The sequence below is a fragment of the Canis lupus genome, chromosome 1 (assembly GCF_048164855.1).
Source record: "Canis lupus baileyi chromosome 1, mCanLup2.hap1, whole genome shotgun sequence".
Taxonomy (NCBI): Eukaryota; Metazoa; Chordata; class Mammalia; order Carnivora; family Canidae; genus Canis; species Canis lupus.
Window position 1 is genome coordinate 82,617,380 of NC_132838.1, and position 26,589 is coordinate 82,643,968.

Consider the following 26,589-nt stretch of genomic DNA (forward strand, 5'->3'; position numbering starts at 1 on the left):
TAATTCTTGGCATGCTTATTTTTTATTTATTTATTTATTTATTTATTTATTTATTTATTTATTTATTTATTTATTTATATATTTTGGCATGCTTCTTTTAGCTTCACTGTAGTGGCTGCCAGAAATCCTTGGTAGTCTTTGACTTGCAGACACATCACTCCAACCTTTGCCTCCGACTTCACATTACCTTTTCTGCTTTGTCTTTGAATCTCAAATATTCCTCTGCCATTCTCTTACAAGGCCACCTGGCATTAGATTTAGGGTCCAGGATGACCTCATCTTGAGAACCCTGACTTAATTATATCTGCAAAGACCCTTTTCCCAAATAAGGTCATGTGCATAGGTCCTACAGGTTAGGACATATATTTATAGAGAAGGAGGCACTATACTAAGAGAAATCCTTGTGAAAACCTTATACCTAGGATAATACATTTTGACTGGAAGGGATGGTAAAAAGAAATATTTAAAAAGATAGATATTGGGTTGGAATTAGGGGAAAGGCTGGGGTGGAAAAAGATGTAATTTCCATTTCACTGGATGAGGATTCTGAAAGAGGCATTGATAACACACAAAGAAAATCTTCCCTTTTGAGCTCTCCTTGCCAACCAAATTCCCTGGTCTGACAAATCACTGGCTATCTGCTGGTATCAACAGAGAACCTAGGAATGTTACTAGAACTGAACCACCATGTGGGTGTTGGTTTTTCTGGCTTCCCACTTGTCTATTTATTTGTTCATCATCCATTTAGCAAACATTTATTGAGCACTTACTGTGTTCCTGGAACATGGTGCGCTACCTCCTCAAGTACATGGTTGGCATTTTCTGTCTCTGTTTGCACCTAGCATTGGATGGGATGTTCAGTGGAGCTGCATGCTATCAAGTCAGTCACTAAGATTATAGTCAAATAGAGTAAAAATTGCCATAGAAAACTCCTTAAAACATTTATAAGGACACTCATATGGTTTTCTCTATATCTGAATAAATGATTCAGACATCACAAGCAATCACAGGATGAAGATGAATGGAGCACATCCTAGGTGATTAGCTTTCTTCTAACATTATTTCAGTTGTTTTATTGTTCCCTTTGCCACATTTACGAAATTAAATTTGTGAAAATTATAAATGTATTTCATGTGACTCTGGCCAAAACCACATGAGCAGCAGGTAGAGATGTAGCAGTTGGAAACTTCTAAAACTGTGTGAGCCAGAGGAAGCTGTAGGGATATTTTGTTTGCTTGTTTATTTAGAAGTCACTGTCGTGTGGTTGGAGACACTGGGGTCAGACAGATCTGAGTTTGAGTCCAGATTCATCCACCCCTTTCTGTGAGATACAGAAAATTCCAGAAGAGACTCGTGCAACCTACAAAAGGCTGGGTTGCCTCATGGTTCTTTTGAATGGTGCCCTCATAAGGGGAATAGTCAGGTATCCCCTGACACATTAAAAACAGTTTGAATCTTTACTTAAGTCTCATGAAGATGCACCAAAGAGGAAGTTTGTACGTGGTACACAGTATACTTTCTTAAAATTCCCTCTCTCGCATCCCTTTTCCCATATTTCGCACATCACAGATGGCAGTTGACTAAAATTCCCACTTCTTATCTTTTAAAATTCTGTTAATTCTCCCAAAATTATCTGCACTCTGGCTCTTCTGTCTTTCCTCTACCTCTAGCTTTTCTGATCTTAATTTCCTGCCCTTTTAAATGTAAATTACTGAGAAGGTTTTAGCTATTTTTTCAGTTCTTGTGACTACTCCCCCCCTCCCCAAATCTGATCCACAAAGCATGAAGCAAACCTACAGAGAAAAATTGGGGATTAACTGATATTCAAACCGAGCAGTCCAGTTTTGCTACTTACTAGCTAAGTGATCTTGGGCAAGTCACCCTTAAGTCTCTGTTTCGTTTCTCTTCCCTTCCCTTTTCCTTCCTTCCTTCCTTCCTTCCTTCCTTCCTTCCTTCCTTCCTTCCTTCCTTCCCCCGTTCCTCCCTTATTTTGTAAAGCCAATAACACCAACTTGGTGAAAATGGTGTGAAGATTAAGTGGAACAAAATAATGTATTTTCAGATTCCTATCACAGTGCTGGCCCATTTTAGGCAACCCAGAATATGCTAGCCCTCTTCTTACTCTTTTCTCTGTAGACAGACCTCTGTGTAGAGACAAATCATAACCAAAGGCTGCTTGGCCAGTGTAGAATTAAAAACTACATGAATGAAAACTGTAAAGGTGCCATGCTAAGAATAACTGATGAGTTCATGCCACCATGAGAATGTTTTGCAATGGCTACTGGATTATACCTTCCACCGAGAATTGTTTTTTTTCTAAGAATCCCCAAAATAAGAAAGAATGTTCAAATAGTGAATGCTTGAGAAATTTCCAATGTCTGCTACATTGGATCATTTTGATTGTGTCTTTGGACCTCTTTCTGTAGTTTCTGTTTTGTGAAATTAGTGGTCAATTTCCACAAGGCTAGAATACGCCCATTAGTACATGTTTCTTAGCATCACTAATGTCATTGTGTGAGTCTAGATAGTGTTAGAAGTATTTAGTCAATTAATGGATTTTTGTATTTATTTTACTTCTAAATTGGCTTTACCTTCAAAATTTATTTTTACTATTGTTGTTGCTATTATTATTATTGTCTTCTTTTTCTCCATCTCTCTTTTGCTCCCTCTCTTGGTCCTAGCCATCCCCATCTGTTGTGTAGAGGACAAGATGGACCACTAAAAGGTCTGTGACTCTTCCTTCCCTGCAGAGAAGGGTTGCCTTTCATGTAGCAGTAAGAGTGGTCTTTATTTTTTTTTAAAGATTTTATTTATTCATGAGAAACACACACACACAGAGGCAGAGACATAGGCAGAGGGAGAAGCGGGCTCAATGCAGGGAGCCTGACGTGGGACTCGATCCCAGGTCTTCAGGATCACACCCTGGGCTGAAGGCAGCGCTAAACCGCTAAGCCACCCGGGCTGCCCAAGAGTGGTCTTTATAAAAACAAACATGAGGCCATGTGCTCCTCTGGTGGTTTCCCACTATTATTCTATCTGAAATAAAATTCTAACATCCTCCTTTGACCTTGAGGGGCCTAACAAGCTGGCCCCGTCTCTCTGAGTACATCTGCTTCTCTCCTTGTGCTGGCTATTGCAACCACACTGGCCTGCCTTCTCTTAGTGCATTTGCACTCATGTTCCATCTGCCTGGAGTGCCTTCCCTCCAACTTTACATGTCTGGCTGCTTCTTGTTATTCGAGTCTTGGTAGAGACTCTCTGGGCACTTAATCTTAAGTAGACCTGATCTTCCACCAATTGTTATTATGTGTCATTCTGCTATTTCTTCATACCATCCACTACCCTCTGACATTTTGAACTGATTGTTAATTGATTTAGTTGCTTATTGTTTGTCTCCTTCTGAGTCTACATGCCTGAATGTATCTCTAGTGCCCAGAACGTAATAGGAGCATAATAAACATTATCCCTAGGTACAGGAGTTTGCCACAGCCATGTCTGTGAAGACCAAACAAAGACTTGATTCCTTCCCCTTCCTTCTAGGTATCTTTCCCCCATTTAGATTGTCCCTCTTGTGAGCTCCCAGCCTCTCTGGGTCCTTTCTGGTAAGGACCTTTATCACAACCAGATTTCCTGCATCCTTCTCCCCTAGTGAGATTTCTTTATTCCAGACTGCCTCTGCTGTTTGCAGAGTTACTTTCTGCCTCAGTTTTAAATTTTCAATGTTGAATGGGTATATGTGCGTGCACACATATTTGAGGAATTGAAATGGCAATTAACAGGTGTATATTTGAGGTTATTTTAAAATATCTTTATGGCTTCCTTTTACTTCTGTGGCTCACTATTTTAAAAAATATTTACTTTAGAGAAAGAGAGAGAGAGAGCACGCATGATGGGGAGGGACAGAGGAAGAGAGAGACAGAGTCTTAAGCAGACTCTGCTGCTGAGCACAGAGCCAGATGCAGGGCTTGATCTCAAGAACCTGAGATCATGACCTGAGGTGAAACTACTAGTGGGATGCTCAACTGACTGTGCCACCCAGGTGCCCCAATGGCTCACTATTTATTCTGAGTTTAGTCATTCTGTGTCTCTCCATCAGTGTTTTTTCAGGTCTCTGCTAACCTGAGTCAGGGTTATGGAAAACACTTTCTTTGAATACAGTTGAAAACCACCATTTTGATCCCTTTATAGAATCTAAACTTTAATAATCTAATAAAAGATTTCAAAACTTACTGCATTTCTTCCTATTTCTACCTGGCTAATTAGCCTTTCTTCTTTAAGGCTTCAGCTAGAAAGGAATTGGTTGACAATTATTATTATAATTATTTCCTATTATGGAAAGGGAACTGTGCTAGATACAGTTGGGGGTATCCAGAGATGAGCAGACCAAAGCCCTGCCCTTTGGAGTCCCACAGTTCCACAGGAGGCAGATGTCAGGACTAATAACCTTAAGATGGCAAAAAACATTGGCCATCCCCCAAAGCTGTCAATTGTTACTGTATGGTTTTGGTGCTTTCCATGACAATTTTCCAAAAAAAACAATGACTTTTCTCTTGTAGTTTGTACATAAATAAAGTTTTCCAACCAAGTACAGTGTGAGAGAAAATGGATCCATATTAATTTCTTTTTAAATGAGCAAATGACCAACTTAGGGTTTTTTTTTAAAAGATGATAGATAGATAGATAGATAGATAGATAGATAGATAGATAGATAGATATAGATAGATGATAGATTTATGTAGTATCTGTTCCTAACTTAAGGTTTTCAGCTAAGTCTAGTGGGAGCGTAACATGACTCCTTGGGAGGACACAGTAGTACTTAGATGGCAGCATTCCCCAGCTGTGCTTAATTCCAAGTGGCCTAACCTAATGACAGGATCAAGGAGAACCTGATAGAGATGTTGGTTGGGAAGCAAGTGATGCTGAGATTAAAGAAAATAGAAGCAAGAAGACAGATGCTGGGTAATATGGCTCTGTGTCAATGTAATTGGATTTTCTTCCTTTCCTTCTGAAATTCCAGTGGTCTTATGATGCAAAGACTTAGAGTAGGAAATGCAAATAGTTTTTGCTCTCATCTAAATCAGTAGTTTGCTAGATTTGTAAAAAAATATCCTTTTCTATTTTACTACTTTCTATACAATATTTCTGGGAACACATTGAATAGTGAATTCCTTTTTTTTAAAGTAAAATGTCACCACTGTATAAGAAGAGAGACCAAGAGTTTTTGTTAGACAACTCAGCAGCATCTTTTAACCTGAAATTTGAGTCATTTTTAAGGCCTTCTCTCCTGACTAGATAATTCCTCTGAGGACATCAGGCTTTGAAACATAAGAAACCATATACCTTTAACAAATCCTGCTAGTTAAGTTTTCTCTTTCTAAGCTTATTGCTTTACATCTCTTACTTACTGAGCTGTAATTTGATGTTCCTTAAAACACTTTATTCTTTTTTTGTAGGTAAGCATTTTTATGCCACCTTGATATAATCTGTCTGAATTCTATACAAACATGTAAAGCTACAAAAATTTTCAAAGAGTTTTTATTGACAGTAAAACTTAACTTTTCCTCAAATTTTTTTCTTGTTCTTAATGGATATGTAATGATTGCATGATTTAGTTTTGTAACTTGAATTTTAAGACTGGAAACATTCACACAACTCTCTAATCTTTCCAAGGAAACAAAGACCTGGAGATGTTAAAATCACTATCTAAAGGACTAAAACTCAAGTCTTTGACCATTATTCTGTAGTGTTATCCACTTAATCAGGGTGGCGATGGTGAGAATGGGGGCTGGGGAAAGGAGTACATGGTGGAAAGAAGCAGCTGTTCAGCTGAGCTCTAATCTATGGCAGGAATTATTAATGACTTATGACCTCCAAGTTTTGGAGACATTTGCCTTTCTGTTTGGTGAATTTCTGGGGTCTCTACAAACTATAAGTGTGATAGCTAGTCAAGTAGTATTGGGTAGGTGAACTCATTCCTTTTTTTTTTTTTTAAAGATTTTATTTATTTTTTCATAAGAGACACAGAGAGAGAGGCAGAGACACAGGCAGAGGGAGAAGCAGGCTCCCCATGGGGAGCCTGATGTGGGACTCAGTCCCAGGACCCCAGGATCATGCCCTGAGCCAAAGGCAAACACTCAACCACTGAACCACCCAGGTGCCCCAGGTGAGTTCATTCTTGAGGTGGTGGAAGAGCAACTGAAAGAGTAGTACAGCGAGTACTGATTTCTTCTCAAGGCTCCATCTTCATCTTTTCAGATGAGCAGCAGTGAACAGGCAGTGGTGTGCAATAGTTCAACCCCTTGGTTCTGGACGCCATTACTGAGTTAGAATCCTGGATAATTTAAGGCACATTGCATCTTTGTACCTCAGTTTGCAAATTATAAAATGAGAATAATAGTAGAGCCTACTTTATATATTTTCTATGAGGATTAAATGCTATAAGATTAAATTGATGTTTCTTGCTCAAAAAAAAAATTGGCCTTTTTAAACAAAACAGTTTGGAATTCTTAATCTAGTATGTGGATTTCTGTCTTTGGGCCTGTCAACGGACCCTGAAATAGAGTCTGTTGTATAGTCTCTGTGTTCCCAAACTTGAATTGTTGCAAGGATAAGATATCACATAGGTAGACTCTGAAGACTTGAAAATTATTAATGGTCCACTCTCCCTGCCAAACACTTTCCCAGTGGAAATGAATGATGGGACCATAAGTTAAAATTTATACTCTAACTCTGAAATATGCAGTATTGTCTTGAAGGGAGTTGAGATACCTTTCTGTAGGAGGACAGTGTGTAAAACTTGAACCACCTGACCTGAATAATGAAGTGAAGCAGAGACATTAAGACCATCACTCCTCATCTTTCAGCAGGCCACAGATCTGAAAGCACGGCCACTGCCTCATTATCCTGATGACTCACAGAGCCAGAGTACTTCCGCTCTCCTCTGCTGTCCTTTCAAATTAAATTCATTGTTCCACAAGATGTCTGTGGTTCCCAGAAATGACGCAAGTGGTATGTGCCCTATTCAGAGCCCAACATTTGACTCTCAGGGCAGTCTCCCAAGTGATCTGTACCCTGCCACTCACTACAACAGCCACTGACAATTCCAGTAATCTCCCCTGCCCCTTTTTTCTTAACAGTAGCTCAGAGAGGATTATGGCTATATGGACTCCTTTAACAAAAAGTCTTACAAAGCCTACTTTTAAAAATGTGGATATTCTTGCCAAAACACATAAGAGGAAAATGAATTTCTTTTGATACTGTGGGCTAAAATGGGAGCATTTGACCATCCACAGGGCAAAAAGCAAGCATTTAATAGTTGCTTAAAAGATAAATGAACAGCACTTGTTGACACATGTTAGTTACGTAGTTAATGCACATTAGTCCTTCAGTCTCTTGCTCTTGATACAAACTTGAGATACTTCTTAAATCTAGTTTGAGAGGCACAGTTTCTTGAACATCTTTTGTCAAATAATTCACAAGCAGCAAATATAACACATCCTTACCAAGGAAAGCACACCTGTCAGAAGTGTGGTTGGTCAGTAAGGAAGCTCACACAGGAATATGTCCAAATGGTGAGTCAGCAGCTGACATTCCAACCAAACTCCAATTTTTTTAAAAAAAGGATGGTGTTTATCAGGTATTTTTGTAAGCCAGACAAAAACATCTCCTTATTCTCCCTTCCCTTGTTAACATTTTCCAATATGTGCAGGGATGTTAGCATTCAAAGTTTTATTTTTATTTAGTTTTTGAAGATTTTATTTATTTATTTAGAGAGAGCCTAGGAGTGGCGGGTGGGGGCAGAGGGAGAGGGAGAGAGAGAATCTTAAGCAGACTCCCTACTGAGCCCAGAGCCCTACTCAGGGCTCCATCACAGGACCCTGAGATCATGACCTGAGCCCAAATCAAAAACTAGACACTCAACTGCCACCCAGATGCACCTAAGTTTTTATAATCCCATAAAGTAACTGGGGCAAGTATTATTTTCTCCATTTCGCAGATGAGGAGATTGATGATTAGAGAGGTCAATGTACTTACCCAAAAGCACACAGTCAGGTCTCACATCCCCATTCTGATATCATGCTGATGTGAGCTCCTGGGGAGCTAGCTCTGATAAGGAAGACTTCAGATACCCCCCCTCATGGCACTGACTGCAACAAGAATCTCTTGGGGTGGATGCAGAGCTACAGTGTTTTTATGAGAGCCACTTGGGGATGGGGACTGGTAGTTTGGGAATATAAAATACACAAACCTTGTCATAAGAAGCTTACATTTCAGAAGTAGTGAATAGTACACTACCTAAATAGTTATTGCATAGTACATATCTTCCTAGGTATGTTATTGCAGAGAAATATCACTAGCTGGAGTATCACAGTGATTTTCTCTTAAATAGGGGTGATTTTGTGTGAAGCCCAGATTGCCAAAGGAGCATAACTTTTAGGAGGCGTTGCTGCTGTAGGATAGACACAAATTATCATATAATCTACTGTATTATATATATTATATATAATATATATTATGTATCTATAATACAATAAAACTAGTTTTACATTTTTAGTGACTGCTGAGCCATCTGCAATTCACCCAGAGATTTCCCTCTTGTTGGATTCTCTTCATGGACACCCTTGTCTTTACTTCTAGCTACTTCATTAAGTTTCTCCTCCCTTGACAGACCTATGTGATGACTGTAATGGCAGTCAATGACCAGCAATGGGGCCCTTTGCATGTAATATTACATTTAACTTTCACAGCAATCCTAAGAGGAGGATTATTCTTATTTTATAGAGGAAGACACTGAACTCTAGAGAGGATACCTTACCTAAAGTTGCTAAGCCTGAAATTACTCAGAAATTTAAAGGCTTATAATAATAGTTGTCTTATTATATTCCACAGTTTATGGGTCAGGAATTAGGCGGGGCTCAGCAGAGAGGGCTGAACTCCATTCCACATGACATCAGCAAGCGTGGCTTGTCTGGGGCTAGATAATCTATTTCAAGATGGCTCACCCACATGGCAGGCAACTGGGCTGTTAGCCAGTGCACTTAGTTCTTCTCCATGTGGGCCTCTCCATGTAGCACTTGAACTTCCTCACAGAGTGTTGGTTAGGTTCCAAGAGTGTGTATTCCAGGAGACAAGAAGTGGAAGCTGCCAGTCTCTTTTAAGGCTTGGTCCCAGAAACTGTCATGGTGTCATTTCTGCTATATGTCATTGCTCAGGAAGTTGTAGAGTTCTCCTAGATTAAAAGACAGGAACATAAACCTGACCTGTCATTGGGAGGAGTGTTGAAGAATTTCTACCATAGCAAGGATGAGAATCCAGATTATAGTTGCGATACCATACTGCATCTCCATTAGTACAGTGCCAGGTGCATTTCTTGATTACTGAGTTTATCTTTGTATGGGAGTGACTAGACCATAAGTGCCTTGGAGCAAGGATCTTGCCTTTTACATCACTGGTGAGGCATAGTACCCATCTAAAGTGTAGTTGATGATCTATAAATGCTGAAGGAATGAATGATGAAGAGATGAGTTCTAGTCTTGGCTCTGCTTCAAAGGAGCTCTGTCAACCCAAGCAGGATATGGATACTGAACTACTAAGGCCTACTGTACAGGCCTTGTTACCTGTACAGTAAAATAAGAGTATGGGATTAGAGATCCCTATAGTCTTCCTTTTCCCAGCACTACCATTTATTAATGTGCTCGGGCTGCTATGACATAAATCAACAGGTGAAACAACAGATAGTTATTTTTTTCCCAGTTATAGATGCCAGGAAGTCCAGGACCAAGGTATTGTCTGATTTGGTTCCTGGTGAGAACACTTCTCCTGGTTTGCAGACGGTCACTTCTTGCTATATCCTCAAATGGTGGAGGGAGGAAACATGAGAGCTCTGGTTATTCCTCTTCTTATAAGAACACCAATCCCATCTTGGGGGCTCTACCCTTATGACCTCATCTAAACCTAATTGCCTCCCAAAGGCCTCACATCCTAATTCCATGACATTGGGAGTTAGAGCTTTGACATATGAATCTTGGGAGACACAATTTAGTCCATAACAACCACTTTACAAATCTACTCAAGAGAATTAATTACAAAATAAAGAGATCTCAGATAGGGGTCTCAGTGAGAGGAGTCCAGGAGTCAAGAAACCTGAGAATGAAAAGATGAGTAGAGGAAAGGATTGTTTTATTGACAAGAGCAAAAGATGTGATTGAGAAGAGGGGTAGACTTTAGGTTCAGATGCAAATACTTGAATTATGCTGACAGCACTTGGATCAGAAGGAAGGAATTTTATGGAGGCCTTTTCATAGGTGGAGGACATTGGATGTGGGAACTATTTGGCCACAAAGGGGTAGGAGAAAGTTACAAATCAAAGTGGACTCCATATTTTGTACCTGGATGATGAGGGAAGGTGAATTTACCTAGCATCAGCAGTGGTTCTCAACTGTGACTATACAGAGAATTATCTTTTTTTTCCATCTGTTTTTATTGAAGCTTAATTTGCCAACGTATAGTATAACACCCAGTGTATACAGAGAATTATCTGATGAGATTTTAAAAAATATTAATGCTTGGACTTCTCCCAAGACCACTCAATTTAGGTTTTCTGGAGATGAGGCTGGAGCATCAGTATTTTTCAAAGACCCCAGGCAATTGCACTGTGCAGCCAGGGTTGACAATTTATAATTAGAGGTAGTTAAAGGCATAGATTTCTGGCTTCTGTGAAATGATAAGAGACTGAGGATTGAAAGTTGATAGCCACGAAATAACTTGGGATGTGGGTTACATGGTATATAGATTATGACTTCCCAAAGATGCCTTCACCCTAATCCTTAAAACTTGTGAATATGTTAGGTTACATGGCAAAGGAGAAATAAAGTTGCTAATCCATTGACCTTAAAGCAGGGAGATTACCCTTGTTCATCCAAATAGTTCCAATGTAATAACAAGGGTCCCTAAAAAGAGGATCAGGGAGGTAGAGGAAGAGAGTCAGAGGGAAAGGTGGCTATGGAAGAAAAATAGAAAGATGCAGCGTTGTTTGCTTTGAAGATAGAGGAAAGTATCTCTAATTAAATAATGGGGGCAGCTTCTAGAAACTGGGGAAGGCAAAAAAGAAAAAAAAGATTCTGTCCTAGAGCCTCTAGAATGAACTGCAGCAGAATGGAGCTTGGTTGACCTAAAACTTTTGTTTTAGCCTGGGGAGATCTGTGTCAGGCTTTTGACCTGTACAACTGTAAGAAAAAAATTGAAATTACTTTAAGGCATTGAGTTCGTGGTCTCTAATTCAGGAAGTCCTCCTGGAAGAGAGAAATTTTGGTGAACTGTTGTAGGGACCTCATTGGTGGAGGAAAAACTCTTTGATGTTATAATTTAAACCCACCAAGATTTTTTTTTTAATCTCAAGGCTATATAATACTTACTCAGAATGTTTAAAATCAAAAGTCAAAGGAATAAAACTGTCCTGTGATTGCCACTAAATTCCTCGACAGAGTCAGAGGCAATAAATCCTGGGGAATTTTTCTCAGCAATGTTACCTGAATTGTGATCAACTTCACTGATTTAAAGGCTGACAAAACACTTGTTTTACCTGGCTGGTTTTAAATTACTTAAGTCAGCAAAGAAACAGATAGAATCTGCAGCTTCCACATAGCTCATCACCTGAATGTAAACCAGAACTTAATATTCCTATCACTCTCCTTTAATCAGATCTGTAGACTCTGCTGACGTTTTTTCATCAGATCCTCCTGAATAAAAAATAATTGGATAATCATACACACACACACACACACACACACACACACACAGAACCAAAAACCTTCCATATGTACATTTCTTCATTAAAGTACATTTATTGAGGATTTATATATGACACGACTTGTGTTAGGGATTCATCAATGAATGACAGGCAAAGTCCTTGTTTTAATGGAGCTGACAGCCTGGTGAACATAGACAAGTAATTGAGTAAGTTACAGTAGAGTAAAAAATATAGGTTGCCAGAGGGGAATAGGGATGGGGCACTGACTCAGTGTAGGGATGGCAAAGGAGGAGTAAATCTGGGAGGATTCCTGCAGAAGATAATTTCTAAGCTGCATCAGTAAACCCTGGGAGACTTTTAAAAATGGAAATTCTCAGGCTTGTTAAGTCAGACCTATTTTTTTTTTTAAGTCAGACCTATTAAGCCTGAAATCCCGGGGATGAGACACCAAAATCTGTGTTTTAATAGATCTCTGAGTGGTTCAGATATAAAGCTAAAGTTTACAAACCAGAGGATCATACCCGAGCTGCCCAGTAGAATCACTTGGAGGCCTCTCACACTGTGGCTCTTGCTGTGGCCTCTCTGATTCAAATGGTCTGGGATAGAGCCTGGGAATCAGTATTTTCAAACCCCTGGGTGTTAGAGTGTGATTTTAATATGCATTCAAGGTTTGAGACCACTTCTCTAAGCTGCCAGAGGAAGCATGAGTTAGCCAGACGGTGAGGGCTGGTGAGGCTGGTGAGAGGGCAGGAAGGGTATTATAGCCCAGATGTAAGAGAAAGCCCAAGGTTCCTGGGATTTGATAACTAGAGAATACACACAACAAAACTCCGTGGCTTAAATTTAGGTCCATAGTTATAAATTTAAGTGTTTGTTACAGTACCTCTTAACTTTGATGTGCATAGAAGTTATCTGAGGGTCTTGTAGAAACAGACCCTTATGCAGTAGGAAAGTTCTATTGCCCCATCTCCCCCAGAGCACGCACGTCAGAGAGTGGATGGGGACTGCAGAACGCGATGTAGCTACTGCTTCAGCCCAGGGCCAACAGAAGGGCACTTAGCCGGGGTGAATTGCAGATGCCCGTTGCTGGGTGGATATGTTTCGAGGGTAAGGAGGAGAGATGCATCCTAGCAAAATCTCCCAGCCTGCTCTTCTGATTATTTTCCATCAAGGTCGTACTGCTTTTAGCTCAGCAATAACCCCCCGCCCCCCACCCCCAATCTAGCTGAGTGCATCCCCGGGCCAGGCCCGCAGAGCCAGCTCTTTAAGTGGCCGCTGGAGCTCTCTGTAACGTGCCAGCCAGCCAGCCAGGGAGGCGCTGGCCGAGGAGGGGGCCTCTCTGGGGACCCCCCCCGCTCCCCCTTCCCACCTCCCCTGGCTGACGGCGGTGCCTGCGGCAGAGCCTCCCTATGCAGCAGCCCCTCGCACTTGGCTCGCACTTCTGGGCGCTGTCCATGGTTGCAGCATCTTTCGGCGCGCCACGTCAGGAGGCCGCAGCGGGGCCCAGCGATTGGCGGAGGAGCCCCTCGCCATCCCCCAACGCCCCCGCCCTCGCGCCCGGCCCCGAGCCCCGGCTCCGAGCCCCGGCCCCGCAGGCGCGTGCCAGTGCGCGCGCGGGGCGCGCCCTGGGGCTCCCGGGAGTCACACCCACTTTCCTTATTAGGGCAGTCAGACGCCCGGAGCCGGCGGCGGGGGCGCGGGGGTGGGGCGGGGAGCCCTGGGAGGCGACAGCCGAGGGCGCAGCCACAGCCTCAGCCGCCTCTGAGCGGCAGGAGGGAGCTGCGGTCGCTGCGCACCCGCCGGCCAGTTTCCCGAGACCCGGCTTCTCTCCGCGGGGCGGAGATCTTCCTCCGCACCCCGCTGGGTACCCCTCGCCCAAACCTCTCGGGAAGACATGGAAGAATTTTTGCAACGCGCCAAATCTAAACTGGTAAGTTGGCGGAACAAGGCTGTGTGCGTGCGTGTGTGCCTGGGTGTGTGTGTGTGTGTGTGTGCGCGCGCGCTCGCTGATAAGAGGAAAGGGCATTGCAGCAGAGAAGGAAGAAACAACTTTGCCACTTAGTTGTCAGTGTGTGCGGGCTATCCGCTGGAAAGAATCTCTGGAACTCTGGTCCATACAGCTGGCAGCCTGTCTCCCGAATCCTTCCCCAAAGGCAGGTGAAGTGCTGAGCGGGGGGGGGGGGGGGGGGGGGGGGGGGGTGCTCAGCCAGGCAGAAGTTGGGTTCTGTGTGTCCAGCTTCGGTTCTTTGGCCTGAGGTCGGAGGGGATCTAGCCAACCTGCAATTTTCTTCTGAAGCCTGGAGGGTTAATGGGTGTGGTGCTCCTTTCCAAAACGAGCCCAGCCCTCTGCAGATGCAGTAGGTGTAAGTGTGAAGGGGTGGGGGGTGGGGGGGTGGGGGGGGGAAGGATCCCTTAGAACTATATACTTCAGCAGAAGGCGGTGGCAAAGCTAAGGCAGAAGTTAGAGTGCTGGCTAGGAAAGGTATGTGGGGCAAATGCGCAGTTCACCCGGGCGGCCCTCACAATGAGCTTGCTCCAGTGCAGGAGTGAGGGATGCTCCAGTGTGAATCCTGTCTCTCGGTCCCCTGTTCAGATCTGTCATTTGGGCAGAGGCAGAAGGGAGAAGACCCAACTGTTGCTGATGATATGCGGTTTGCCAGACTATTGTTCTCCAGTGAGGAGATCAGCATGTTGGCCCATGTGCTGCCCAAAGAGTGAACTGTAATTTTATTGTGTGTGTTGACAGTTGCTACACATTCTGGAACAACAGATTCTAGCAGCTTCCTAATTCCAAACTGTTTTGGCTTTCCAGCAGAGCAGTAATAAACATAATGGAAGTGTTTCTGTTTCCATACTTAGGAAAAAGCCTCTGCTCATTTGGAAGCAATGTCTTTAATGAACAGTGAAAGTACCTTTCATGGGCCTGGCATAGGAGGAAATGCATAATTTATTATGCCTTTAACCTTTAAACCTTCATAGAAGACAAAATACAAAGTCTGCATTAAGGTGACATCTTGATCACAAGGCAGGCTATTTGCAGGGTTATCACAGTAACTTATTTATGCTTGCGCAACAAAGTGTAGACTCAGGTGTGAATCTTACAATGATTTAACTCTGTCTTTCGAAAGACCATTAGAGTTGATTAATGCTAAGGTAAGTGTTTTGTTTTCTACCTTAAGTCTCCCAGAGAGTCAAATGTTTGTGGTGATTTCAGAATTGAGAAAGTTGGTGGTCATGTGGTCATTTCCGTGTTTATGGCTGACCTCCTTATAGTTTTACTTGAGTATATGAAGGAAAATTGTGATTTCAGAAATTGGATACATTTCTGATAGTGTAGGTAAGCTCTCTGTTTTTTTTTTTTTTTTTTTTTTTACCTAACATTGAGTGAGAAATGATCAAAAAGGAAAGTCCATCGTACCAATTTATTTACTTATTTTGTTGGTGGGTAAAAATGAATGACCAGTGATACATCCAGATTTAGATCATGCCTGTGTTCCTGTGTTCCACTCCTGAAACATGTATTTTAGCAATAAACCTTTAGATTGTGTTATCTGATGTGAGCAAGAGATTTGCCTCCTTTCAGAAGAACAATTGCTGGAATGGAAAAATCTCCTATTTCAGAGCAATCAGTTGAAAGTAATGGGTAAGTTTATTTACCGAGTCCCTTCATTAGACGAGCAATTTGCTCTACATCATTAAAAAAAAAGACAGGAAAAAGAAGTGGTTGTTTGAAATACTGCTCCTAGTTTCCTGTGTTAGCCAGAAGAACAATTACTGCTAATTTTGCTTTTTCTTTGAATAGGTTTCTTGCTAGAGATTACAGTTAGTCTTTCATATTCAACCACAGAAAAGATGTTTTGTTCACTTTTGGTGTCACATTTCCCCTGACAAATGATATTTTCTAAGTAAATAAAATTTTTACTTAATTTACTACATTAACTCTAGTAGTAGATAACCTTTTGCTTTAGAGGATAGATAATCTTCGTTTTGGAGGAAAAAATTAAGTCAATTATTATGACATTCATTTGTGAGAAGTATATTCATAGTAAATGAGTACTATTAAAAATATCAGGCTAATACTTTGGGAAACATTTTAAGGAGAAGAAAATTATGCTGGCTTTTATTTAAGCCTGATTAGACCAGAATTAGTTAGAATTTAGGTGTTATGGTTAAGCTGTTTTCCATCAGAAGTTAATATAGACTTATCCACATGATACCTTTGAAAAGTCTAGCTGGCAGGTTTCTTTCCTACCTACTTGACTTCTCGCTTTGATATTTTGTAGTCACGATGTGTATCTTTTAATAGTTTGAAATAGTCCATATCCTCTCCAAAGTCCTAACATAATCTCACCATCTTTGGAACTAGCTAATTCCAATAGACTATAGAAATTTTAAGCTGCAAAATGGAGTAACTACTAGTCATGGATAAAATTTCCAGTGATCAAAACTTTGAAGAAAGAGTGCTTCTTTTTTTCCTTTTGACTAGGAGCATTTATTATTCATCTGTCATTGTGAGGCGAGAAGAAGCTCTCCCATTCTAGGCCAGGCCTCTTATTTTTTTTAAAGATTTTATTTATTCATGAGACACATACACACACACACACACACACACACACACACACAGAGAGAGAGGCAGAGATATAGGCAGAGGGAGAAGCAGGCTCCCTGCGGAGAGCCTGATGCAGGACTCGATCCCAGGACCCCGAATCCAAGGACCCTTGGGATCACGGCCTGAGCCAAAGTTAGATGCTCAACCATTGAGCCATGCAGGTACCCCCAGGCCCTGGTGTTGATCAGAAATCTTTGAGGCGGAAGGGACATTTTTTAGTTTTATCAGGTAGTTTGGAGCTTATGTCTGTTGAAATTGGGGGAGCATGCTGTCAATTCTCTTTCATCCCTGTCTGCTCCTGCTGATCCTTAAACTAAGGCAGATTCACTGCCATAATTCCATCCCTCTTTCCCCTAAATCTCTCCTTCCAATACACACCCTTCCTTCCTGAGAATATGCTATATTCATCAGAAATGGCAAAAGCAGACCCCCAAGTGTGGCCTCAGTAGGATTGCCTCCTGGCACTCAAATGCTTCTCTAGAGGGCCTGCCTTTTGCCTGCTTAGGACATGCTTGGGTGCTTAGATCTTCTTGGTAAAAAACCTTAGCTGACGGTGGAGGGCAGCAAGAGAAGTGGTCACTTACTGTGAGCGTGGTCTCCTGAAATGGCACCTCTTGACAAATACAGAATGACAGATAGGAAATTAACCCAGTGAGGTTAATTGTCAGGACAGTCGAGTAAGCAGTAGGAGAGCAAGACCCCCGAGACAGTAGAGAGCTGATCAAAGAGTGATGCTTTTTACCTGGGTGCATTCCCCTGATGTGAGCACTCAGCTATGTTTCTGATCTGTACACTCACTGCTAGAACTCGAAATGAGGATAAAAACCCGTTTTCTTTTTCTTCTGCTAGTGCCCACCTGGCTTTGCTTCCACCTGCCCGTTCAGAGCTGGAATAGGGGCAGAGATCAAATGCTATAGTTCTAGGCTCATCCTGAAGTTTTAGCTATGCTTTCCATTTTTAGTTATGCCATTTCTTTGGTGGTGTCTTAGTTATTCTTAGTTGTAGCATTTCTATGATAAGAAAAATTGAGGGAGGGAGAGAATGAGGGCTCCCTGCCTTAGACTGCAATTTGGGAAATGTCCTACCATGTCATAGTGGTCAGCTCAGAAAAGCATTCAGGCCAAGATGACCTCATGGTGGCAGTAAATGGTCCAAATTCCAATGAACTTTGTTGGGGGTGGCAGTGGGTGGGGGAAGAAACAAATTAAAAGAAGAATCAGAGTCCTGGGGCTCTGGCTGGTGGGAAACCAAGGTCCCCACACTTGGTAGCCTGGCTACTGAGCCCCTCCCACTGCCTGGACCCCAGCAGCTGATGAAATGCAAGCAGCTGCTAATGGGTGGGTGGGTGGGGGTCACTACCATCCACATGCCCTCAGATGTAGATCACTAGCCAGCCTTGGGGGATGGAGGAGTGTCAGCTGCCACTGGAAGGATCCAGGGCACATCTCTGTCTCAGGAATGCGTTTTTCAAAGACAGGGTGGAGATAGGATCACCACTACAGTGTGAGGAACGCATCTGTCCCTCCCGCAGAGACAGCTGCAGGTGAAGGGCTTTGTTCTGCAGTGGGTATTAGTCAGCACATGGCGTTGTAGAGCAGAAAAATTCTGGGTGACCTAAATGTCAACTTAGATTCCGTGGTACGTGGTATAAAGACCAAGAAAGCACATTCAGAACCATAAAAGAACAACCACATTTAAGTTGTAGAGGAGATGAGGCTTTTAAAAAGAAAGAGAAACACGGCAGTGTTTGCAGAGTCATCATCTGGATTGGAAGTTGGAGGAACATACTCTTGATTCCTTTACAAGAAGAGAAGTTAGACATGTCAACAAAAAGCGTCTTTAAAGTGGCCGTTGCAGATATTTTGAAGGGCCCACTGTGGTGAGGAGTAGCGATGGAGATAGAGCTGCTGTCAGAGCAGTTTCCTCTGGGGTGCTGAGCTCATTCTGATCACAGCCCACGGGATCAGCTCCCTCCCCATCATAAGCCAGGGTTGGTGCACTTGAGACTTTGCCAGAGCACTGGTGAGCAGGAAGGAGACTCAGGAATCCAAGGAGAAAAGAGCCCTTGCTTGCTTTAGCCCTGGAGTCAGCTCCATTTCTCACATCTAGAGCTCTCAGACCCGGACCTGTGGATTATTAGCCCCAGGGTCCATGGAGAAGAGTCAGACTTTTTTCGGTGTAAAATCTCACAGTGGATTGGTCTGCTTCAAAGGTAAAGAATTGGTGGTCACTGTCATTCAGATCGCACCTTGGGTCTTAGAGGACGTGATTAGGTGAGCAAGGGCACCGTTGAATGAATGACTTGGGAATATTTTATGTTAACTGGGTAAAAAGATGACAGCTATGGTATAACCTGCTTATTTCTTTTGTCGCACTTACTTAGGCAGATATTAACCTTGTCTGGGGTTTGGTGTGCTGGTCTACAGAGCTCCTATAAGCAATGGTGGCTTGGTGATGGAGGTGTCACTCTTTGTACATTGACTCCTCCCTGGAGTGCTAGCTGAGCAGACAAAAGGGTGAGGGAGAACTACCTGGGTCTGGATGAATGCTGTGAAAAGGGAAAGAACATCTGGGGACCAGAGAAGTGAAGTGCATATTGCCTTGGTCACTGATTCTGTTTGGACCCTGGGGATTATGGTAGAGTCATAGAGTTTGGAGTCATCTTTGAAAAGAAATGAGGGAAGGGCAGGACTGACATACTCAGGAGGCAGCATTCACATTGAGTTTGATATGACTGGCACCCTCTGGGTTTGTGCAGTACACAACCTGCGCAATCATACATGGCTTCCCTGCCCCAAGTCTAAAGTAGCCTACTCAGAATCTCTGGCAATGTGCCAAATCCATTTCTGGCTGACCCCTGTGTCTTTGAGCTTTGGTTTCCAGGAGAAGGTAGCATTTCTCCAGAAAAGATCCTGGGAGGCAAACTGGGTACTAGATTGCTCTGAAAAATCAGACGCACAAAATCTGGGTTGGAAAAACTAACCTGATAACACGGTCTTTGGGTTTTTAATCTGAAAAATGGGATATTGATACCACTTTGCAGGTTTGTTGTAAAGCTGAAATACTATATCTACAGCCCTCAGCACAGAGCCTGGAACAGTGGCTGCTTCCCTCCATTTGTCCCAAGCTGGTCATTTTCTGCAGTTCCTTACCTCAGCGAATGGCATTACTATCCATCTGGTTCCTCCAGCTGGAAACTTCCTTCTCCTCCACCCCATCCCCACCCACCTTATCCCAGGCATCACTAAGTCATCTGGATGACTGTAATGGTGGGCTCACCAGTCTCCTGTAAACCACTCTCCCACTGCTGCCAGAGAGATAATCATGAAAGCACCTTTTGCACCTCTGTAAACCTCATGACGCTTCTATTGCTCTTAGGAAAGGAGCACTTAGTATCCTGGGATCTGACCCAGTGTGCTCCTCAGCTTCTTTGGGCTTCTCCTCCTACCTGATATAAATAACTCCTACCTTTCCTTCAGGTTAGGTAAAGAAGGGAAGTCTTGCTGAAAGAACTCTTCCCACTCCATCTCTTTCACTTCATGGGTATAAGTTGGGTTTTGAGTAATGACTTTAGATCATTTATCTCAGCTTGTCATTATATCTCTATTGGGCATGTTTGTTTGATGAATCAGAGTAAAAAACAGGTCTCTGTGTGGTTTTGTTCACCACCTATATCAGGGCCTAGTGTAATGCCTGATGGTTAGTAAGTTGTTTGTTTTGGCAGTTAATCATGCTGTATTATCGTTAATGAAGTACAAAGAGCCTTCCAATTATGTCACCTAGAGATCCTTTCACCCGTTGCTCTGTTTGATTGTTCTGTTTGGTTTGCCAGTGTCCAAATAAATCTGAATGGCATCATTCACTTTGGCGAGGGGATCAGGGCAGCAGATGGTATAAGCATCATGGGGTCACCAGATGAGGGATTCCTTTCATGCTCACAAAGATCTTTCTCACTTTGCACAACTTGTACTTGCAAAATGAAGACTAGCAAAGCAACACTTAGTGTCGCAGAATAGACAGAAATTCTCTTTGGTTTTGTCAATGCTGTGATGACCTCCATTAAGATACAGAGTAGGCTATCAGTTTGGAGCTTGCAATTAATGAATTGCTGCATGCAGATCTTCTTTCCTTCATTTCCTGTCAGGGAGTAATTAAGCCTGTTCCTTAGAGAGAGATGAGGGAGGACATTCTCTCAGCTTATGGGGACCAGGAGGTAGACAAGGAGCAAACACATTGGCTTGTTATTCTAGCATCTAAAGCTTTGGAGCTGCAACAGGCTTCAGATGCTTCCTGGGATTGTGAGCCATGCCTGTGCTAGACACAAAAAGAGCAAAGTGTTTTTAGAATGCATGAAAACGTAGGGCAAGAGCCTTGCACAAATCATAACCCGTTATAGTGACTCAATAAAAATTAAGAAGTGATATACACAACTGAAGAATTATTGAATTCTGCATCTGAAACTAATGATGTACTATATGTTGGCTAAATTTGAATTTTAAAAAGAACAAATTAATAAATGGATGGGCAGGTGCAAACTCCTCATGATTTGAATCTGACGAAGGGCTGGTGACAGTATGTGCAAACCCAGGTTCTTTTATTAGAAGGAGGGGAGAAACATTAAGGTCGAGTGCCATCCAGCACTTTGCACAAAGTGTGTACCTCATACAAAATGTTACTACAAACTAATGAGGCTAGTTTTTATGCATGATGGTTTGGAATCTGCAAATACTGGTTGAATCAAAGCATGAATGGATTGTAAAGAGGCAAGGAAAGGAATGGGCCACTAAAAGCCTCTACAAAATCACATTGGGTAGATCAGCAAACAGAGTTTATTAGTGCCTTAAATCCTCCTCTGTGTACTTCAAAGACTATAAATTATACTTCCCCAATCCCAACTACCTCACCAAGTCTGCCCAGCCCATTCTGCTTCCTCTGGACCAGTACTAATTTCATGAGAGAGGTTGGCTTTTCAGAGTCCTTGGGAGGAAAAGTGCAAGGCATTCCAGACTAGTCTCATTAGTATTTCTGCCCAACCCTGACACTGCAGACCTCATGCATGGGATAAACCCATGCATTGTCCAGAAGCAGACTCCTTGTCTGACCAGCATGATCATGGTCCTCCACTTCATCTAACTCTCAGGGATGTGACCAGACTTACCCGGGTGCTCTTATTAGCCTAAGATGCAAGAGTCTTTTGGAAATGATGGTGTCCAGAAAAATTGCATATTTTTGGCTCCATGCATTTTTATTTTTCACTTCTTGCTTTGGCTGTCAGGAAGCTCAAAGCTATATTGATGCTTACCCCCTTAGCCTAGTGTTTTTGTAGTAAGTTTTTCCTATTTTTATTGCTTAGTTTCTACATTGTTATAACTTGTTTTAATGTGATTTTTTGCTTAATTTGTATTTTTTTTAATTACAAGTACCTTATTCTTTTGGACCCTGGCAAGAATAAATAAATACATTTTACAATAATGTTTATTACCATGAACATGTTTTGGCAACAGGTCTAGTGTAATTCAGGGTTTATGTACTCACTTTTAGGAATTAGCTTTTTTTGTGATTGCAAATATTGTGTGAGAGCTTCAAAACAAGTAGTTGAAATCAGGCATCAGTCAACACAATCAAAACTGTATATTTGTTCTCATCCTTAAGGACTGATGCCTTCCCGGGAAGCAGCAGTAATCACACATTGCTGTAACCTGAGCCTGGAGCCCAGGATGTAGCCCATGGTAGAAGCTGCCAGGCCTAAGTAGGAAGATTTGGGAAGAGTTTCACAGAGTATTTTTGGATTTGGAGGAAGCTTGGAGATCCTCTTGTCTTCCCCATCCCTTCTTTCCCCTAAATGCAGTATGGCATGGTGGCTAATGGTGTGGACCCTGGAGCCAGATGCCTGATTTCAAAGCCTCACGTTGCCAGTTTTATTTACTGGTCAGGCAGCCTTAGTTACTTAGCCTTGATGAGTCTCGATTTCTCATCTATAAAATGAGAACAAAATTAGCACTCCTCTCTATAGGGCTGTTGCAGGTGTTCATGTCCTAGGATGAGAACGTGATCTGTATCCATAGTACGAAAAACATGAAAGGGATCACTGGTGGACAAGAGAGCAAGGAAGCCCTACTGACATTTCACAGATACAGGGATAATTCTTAATTCTTTTTTTAAAAGATTTTTAAAAAATTTATTCATGAGAGACACATAGAGGCAGAGAAATAGGCAGAGGGAGAAGCAGGCTCCCTTTGGTGAGCCTGATGTGGGACTTGATCTCAGGACCCTGGGATCATGACCTGAGCTGAAGGTGGACTCTAAATCACTGAGCCAACCAAGTGCCCCGGGACAATTCTTACTTGTTAGATTTTTTTTTTTTTTAGCTTGCCTAAAATTTGGTGAATATCTGTCTTCCCCCTAAGAGATCTGTTTTTTTGGCTTATTTTTTTTTTTCACTGAATGTCAACAATGGTCTTGGGAGGTAGGTATTATTCTCCTTTTGTAGTTGAGGAAATAGCCTTAGCAAGTCAGGAAGTTTGCCCACTTCCCACTGCCAATGAAGAGCAGAGATAGTGGGGTGCCTGGTGGCTCAGTCAGTTAAGTGTCTGCCTTTGGCTCAGGTCATGATCTCAGGGTCCTGGGATCAAGCCCCGCATTACCTGCTTCTCCCTCTTCTACCTGTTTGTGTTCTCTCTTGCTATCTCTGTTACTATTTTTCTCTCTGTCTCAAATAAATAAATAAAATCTTTTAAAAAAAAGGAAGAAAAGCAGAGCTAGAGTTTGCTCCCAGATCAGCTGACTCCAATTCCAGGACTCTCTTCTAATAGCCTAAGTGCCTCTCCCCACCTGATCTCCTGGAACACTTCATTCCCTTTAAATTAAAAGTGAACAACTTGACAGGTTTATAGGAGGAGTGGATGGTAAGTCCACTTTGACCTGAGAGAGGTTTATTTCTTTGTGTTGACCACTTTATATTAAAAACCCTCTGGACAACTGAGTAATCAACTAATATTATTGAGAACCCGCTATGAGAAAAGTATGTCGCTCAGCTGTCTCTGATTTGGTTGAACAATTTGGGAGACATTTCTCACTGTATACCCATACAAAAGGAATATAAAAGATAGATAAACTATTTGGAAAATTGGCATGTGATTGGCTTTTACAATGGTCAGAAATATAGTGGGAATTTAGTGAATTTTTAAAGAAGAGAATACATTTCAAAAGAAAGTTTGAAATTGTCCCTTACTGTCAAGGTTGTTGGCACAACTTTTGGTTTTGCAGATTTCTTCATAGGCCTCTTGCCGGAGGCCTTAAGGATTAGTTTGACAGATTGACTGATTGATCGATTGATCATACTCAGTGGGGTGACTCACCCCAATGACATAGCTAATGAGGAAAAGAGCTGGAGTCCAGACACAGTTCTCAGTAGTACCAAGTCTGCTTTTTGTTCTTGAGTCTTCAGGCTTAGCAGCACCCCTGAAACTGCTGGTTATATTCAAGACATATATAGGAGTGAAGGAAAGGAAAAGAAGGAAAAGAGGGGAGGTAGAAGTGGAATTGGAAGGAAGCTAGGAGAAAAAAGAAGGAGAAAAGGATTTTAGGGGGGGGAACACAGAGAGAAGTGGTGAGGCATAGAAGAACATCCTTCCCAAACCCAGGTTGCAATGAGTGGTAGACCCAGCACTTCCTGTTTCTGGAGTTCACTCATCTGGCGACTTCAGCCAACCTTAAGTCCCTTGAAAGGTAGAATTATGCAAGATCAGCTTTCCCTTAGGCAGCCAAAACTGACTATTGAAAACATATCTTTATGAATACATAAAGATGTGTGTGTAGAGGAATATGATGCAGCCATAAAAAAGATGAGATTGTGCGATTTGCAACAACATGGATGGACCTAAAGGGTGTTATGCTAAGTGAAACAGGTCAGTCTGAGAAAGACAAATATTATATGATTTCCCTCATGTGTGGGAACCAAAAAACAAAACAAGTGAATAAACAAACCAAAGGCAGAGTCAGACCTATAAATACAGACAATAAGTTGATGGTTGCCAGATGTTAAGGGCATTGGAGGGATGGACAAAGTGGGTGAAGGGGAGTGGGAGGTACAGGTTTCCAGTGCAGGTATGAATAAGTCATGAGAATAAAAGGTGCAGCAGAGTATACGGTCAGTGGTATTGTAATAGTGGTGTGTGGTGACATATGCATAACTATGTCACAAGCGTAGCTAGTGGTGGGCACAGCATAATGTACAGAGCTGTTGAATCACTATGTTGTATACCTGAAATTAATTTAACATTATGCATCAACTATACTCAAATAGATAAATTTTAAAAAAGAAAGCATATCTTTAAAGTTAGTTCTTTCCTCATAGGAAAATCCCCCAAACTCTATCCCTGAGCCTATTTGTGAGCCTATTTGTGTAAAACACTCAAGAGCAATGCTGGAAACATAGCAAAGATTCACAAATGTTAGCTTTCTCTCTCTCTCTCTCTTTCTCTCTCTCTCTATCATCATCATCACTTAGTTTGTACTTTGACAAAATATTCACAAGCTTGATTTTCTCAAAGCACGGTGATGGAAGAAGAGGTTGCCAAAGACTGTAATTTCTGGTAACTTACAATGGAGGAATTGCACAAATAAAACCAAAATCAAACAGAACTTATCAGAAGCAGACCCAGGCCCTCGCTAAGTGCCATTTCATCTGGGATAGGGTTAATAGTACTAAGCATCTGCACGGTGTCTGGGGCTGTAACATCAGTGACGTAAAGTACATCATTGATGGCCACAGTAATAACCATGAATAATCAAAGAAGAAAGACCATTAAGCACAGTGTCCTGTTTAAGGACAAAGGTGGGGGTGTGCAAGCAGTTTCAGAAAAATTTCTAATTCAGGGGATCCCTGGGTGGCTCAGCAGTTTAGCACCTGCCTTTGGCCTGGGGCGCGATCCTGGAGTCCCAGGATCGAGTCCTGCGTTGGGCTCCCGGCATGGAGCCTGCTTCTCCCTCTGCCTGTGTCTCTGCCTCTCTCTCTCTCTCTCTCTCTCTCTGTGTGTGTCTATCATGAATAAATAAATAAATCTTAAAAAAAGAAAAGAAAAATTTCTCATTCAGATTAATTAAAACAGAAAAAAATAGAAAGGAATTGTCACATGGAGGGTAAGCTTTGGTTGTCCAGAAAAGTGCTTGCACAGGAGACCTCGTTCTTAAGGGAAGCCAGATATGTGAAATGTCATGGTTTTTATAACAAGCGATCATGAGTCAGGAGGGAGGGCGATGGTGCTAAAAATGTGAGCCTGATGTGAGGAGGCAGAAATAGGCTTGTGGCATGTAGAATGTACGAGAAATCCCGCTCCCTGCTCCCATCCTGAGTTGAGAATTAATTCTGGTTCTGGACTCCACAAAAAAGTTGCAGCAGTGACCATGAGCCTGTAAAAAAATTCCCTAAGAACAGTCCAAAAGGGAAGGGTGGCTGATAGACTTTCAATTATTTGAAAGGTTTTTGTGGGAGAGTTCCCATTCCCAGAGAGCATTTCTTTCTCTCATAATAAAAAGAATAAAACAAAAAATAAAACAGGACTTTTAGAATAAGTGGCTTTTGTCAAAAAAAAAAAAAAGAAGAAGAAGAAGAAGATGCCCATCAATTCAGTAAGGTCCAGTTGTTTTGTTGTGAACATTATCAATCAATTAATTGAAGGTGCAAAAGAGAAATGTGCATGCTTGTGTCTTGCTCCCCAAAATGTAAAAAAAGAGAAAAAGCAGAAGTTCATCCTGAATGTAAAAGTGTTTTGTTCACCTTTGCACTCGTCATAGACATTTTCCCCAACAAGTGGCCGGTGGTGCTGGCCAGATCAGCACCTGGCTCCGGAAAGACAGAAGTGTCACAGCAGGTGCACAGATCATCCGCTCCCTTGCCGTGGGTATGTCTGAAAGGACACATGCTGTCTGCTCCAAGGGAAGGCAGTGTCCCTGGACCCTTCTCTAGGGAGGCAAGGGGACAAGTTGCTCTTTGGCCAACCAAACTCTCTGCTTCTTTTTCCCCCATTTTCCCATTTTTACTGAGAAATAATTGACATACATCACTGTATACATTTAAGTCATACAGCATGAGCTTTGATTTACTATATTGTAAGAGGATTACCACAATAGGTTCGACTGATACCATTTTCTTTTATAGATACAATAAAAAGAAAAAAGAATAAAGGGAGAAGATTTATTCTTATGATGAGACCTCTTAGGATTTACTCTC

The 26,589-nt window shown here is 42.0% G+C and overlaps 1 protein-coding gene across 5 annotated transcripts in view; it reads left to right on the top strand.

The window, feature by feature from the left end:
* The first annotated feature begins 13,462 nt into the window (after positions 1 to 13,462).
* The window catches only part of PRUNE2 (prune homolog 2 with BCH domain), a 256,690-nt gene continuing 243,563 nt past the window's right edge, over positions 13,463 to 26,589 (top strand). For 3 of the 5 annotated variants that reach the window (XM_072837712.1, XM_072837716.1, XM_072837717.1), the window contains exon 1: positions 13,465 to 13,679. In XM_072837712.1, the coding sequence (XP_072693813.1) occupies positions 13,644 to 13,679 (36 nt within the window). In that variant the 5' untranslated portion in view covers positions 13,465 to 13,643. Of the gene's footprint in view, positions 13,680 to 26,589 lie in introns of all 5 variants that reach the window. The other 2 variants (XM_072837719.1, XM_072837709.1) reach the window with 2 other exon arrangements.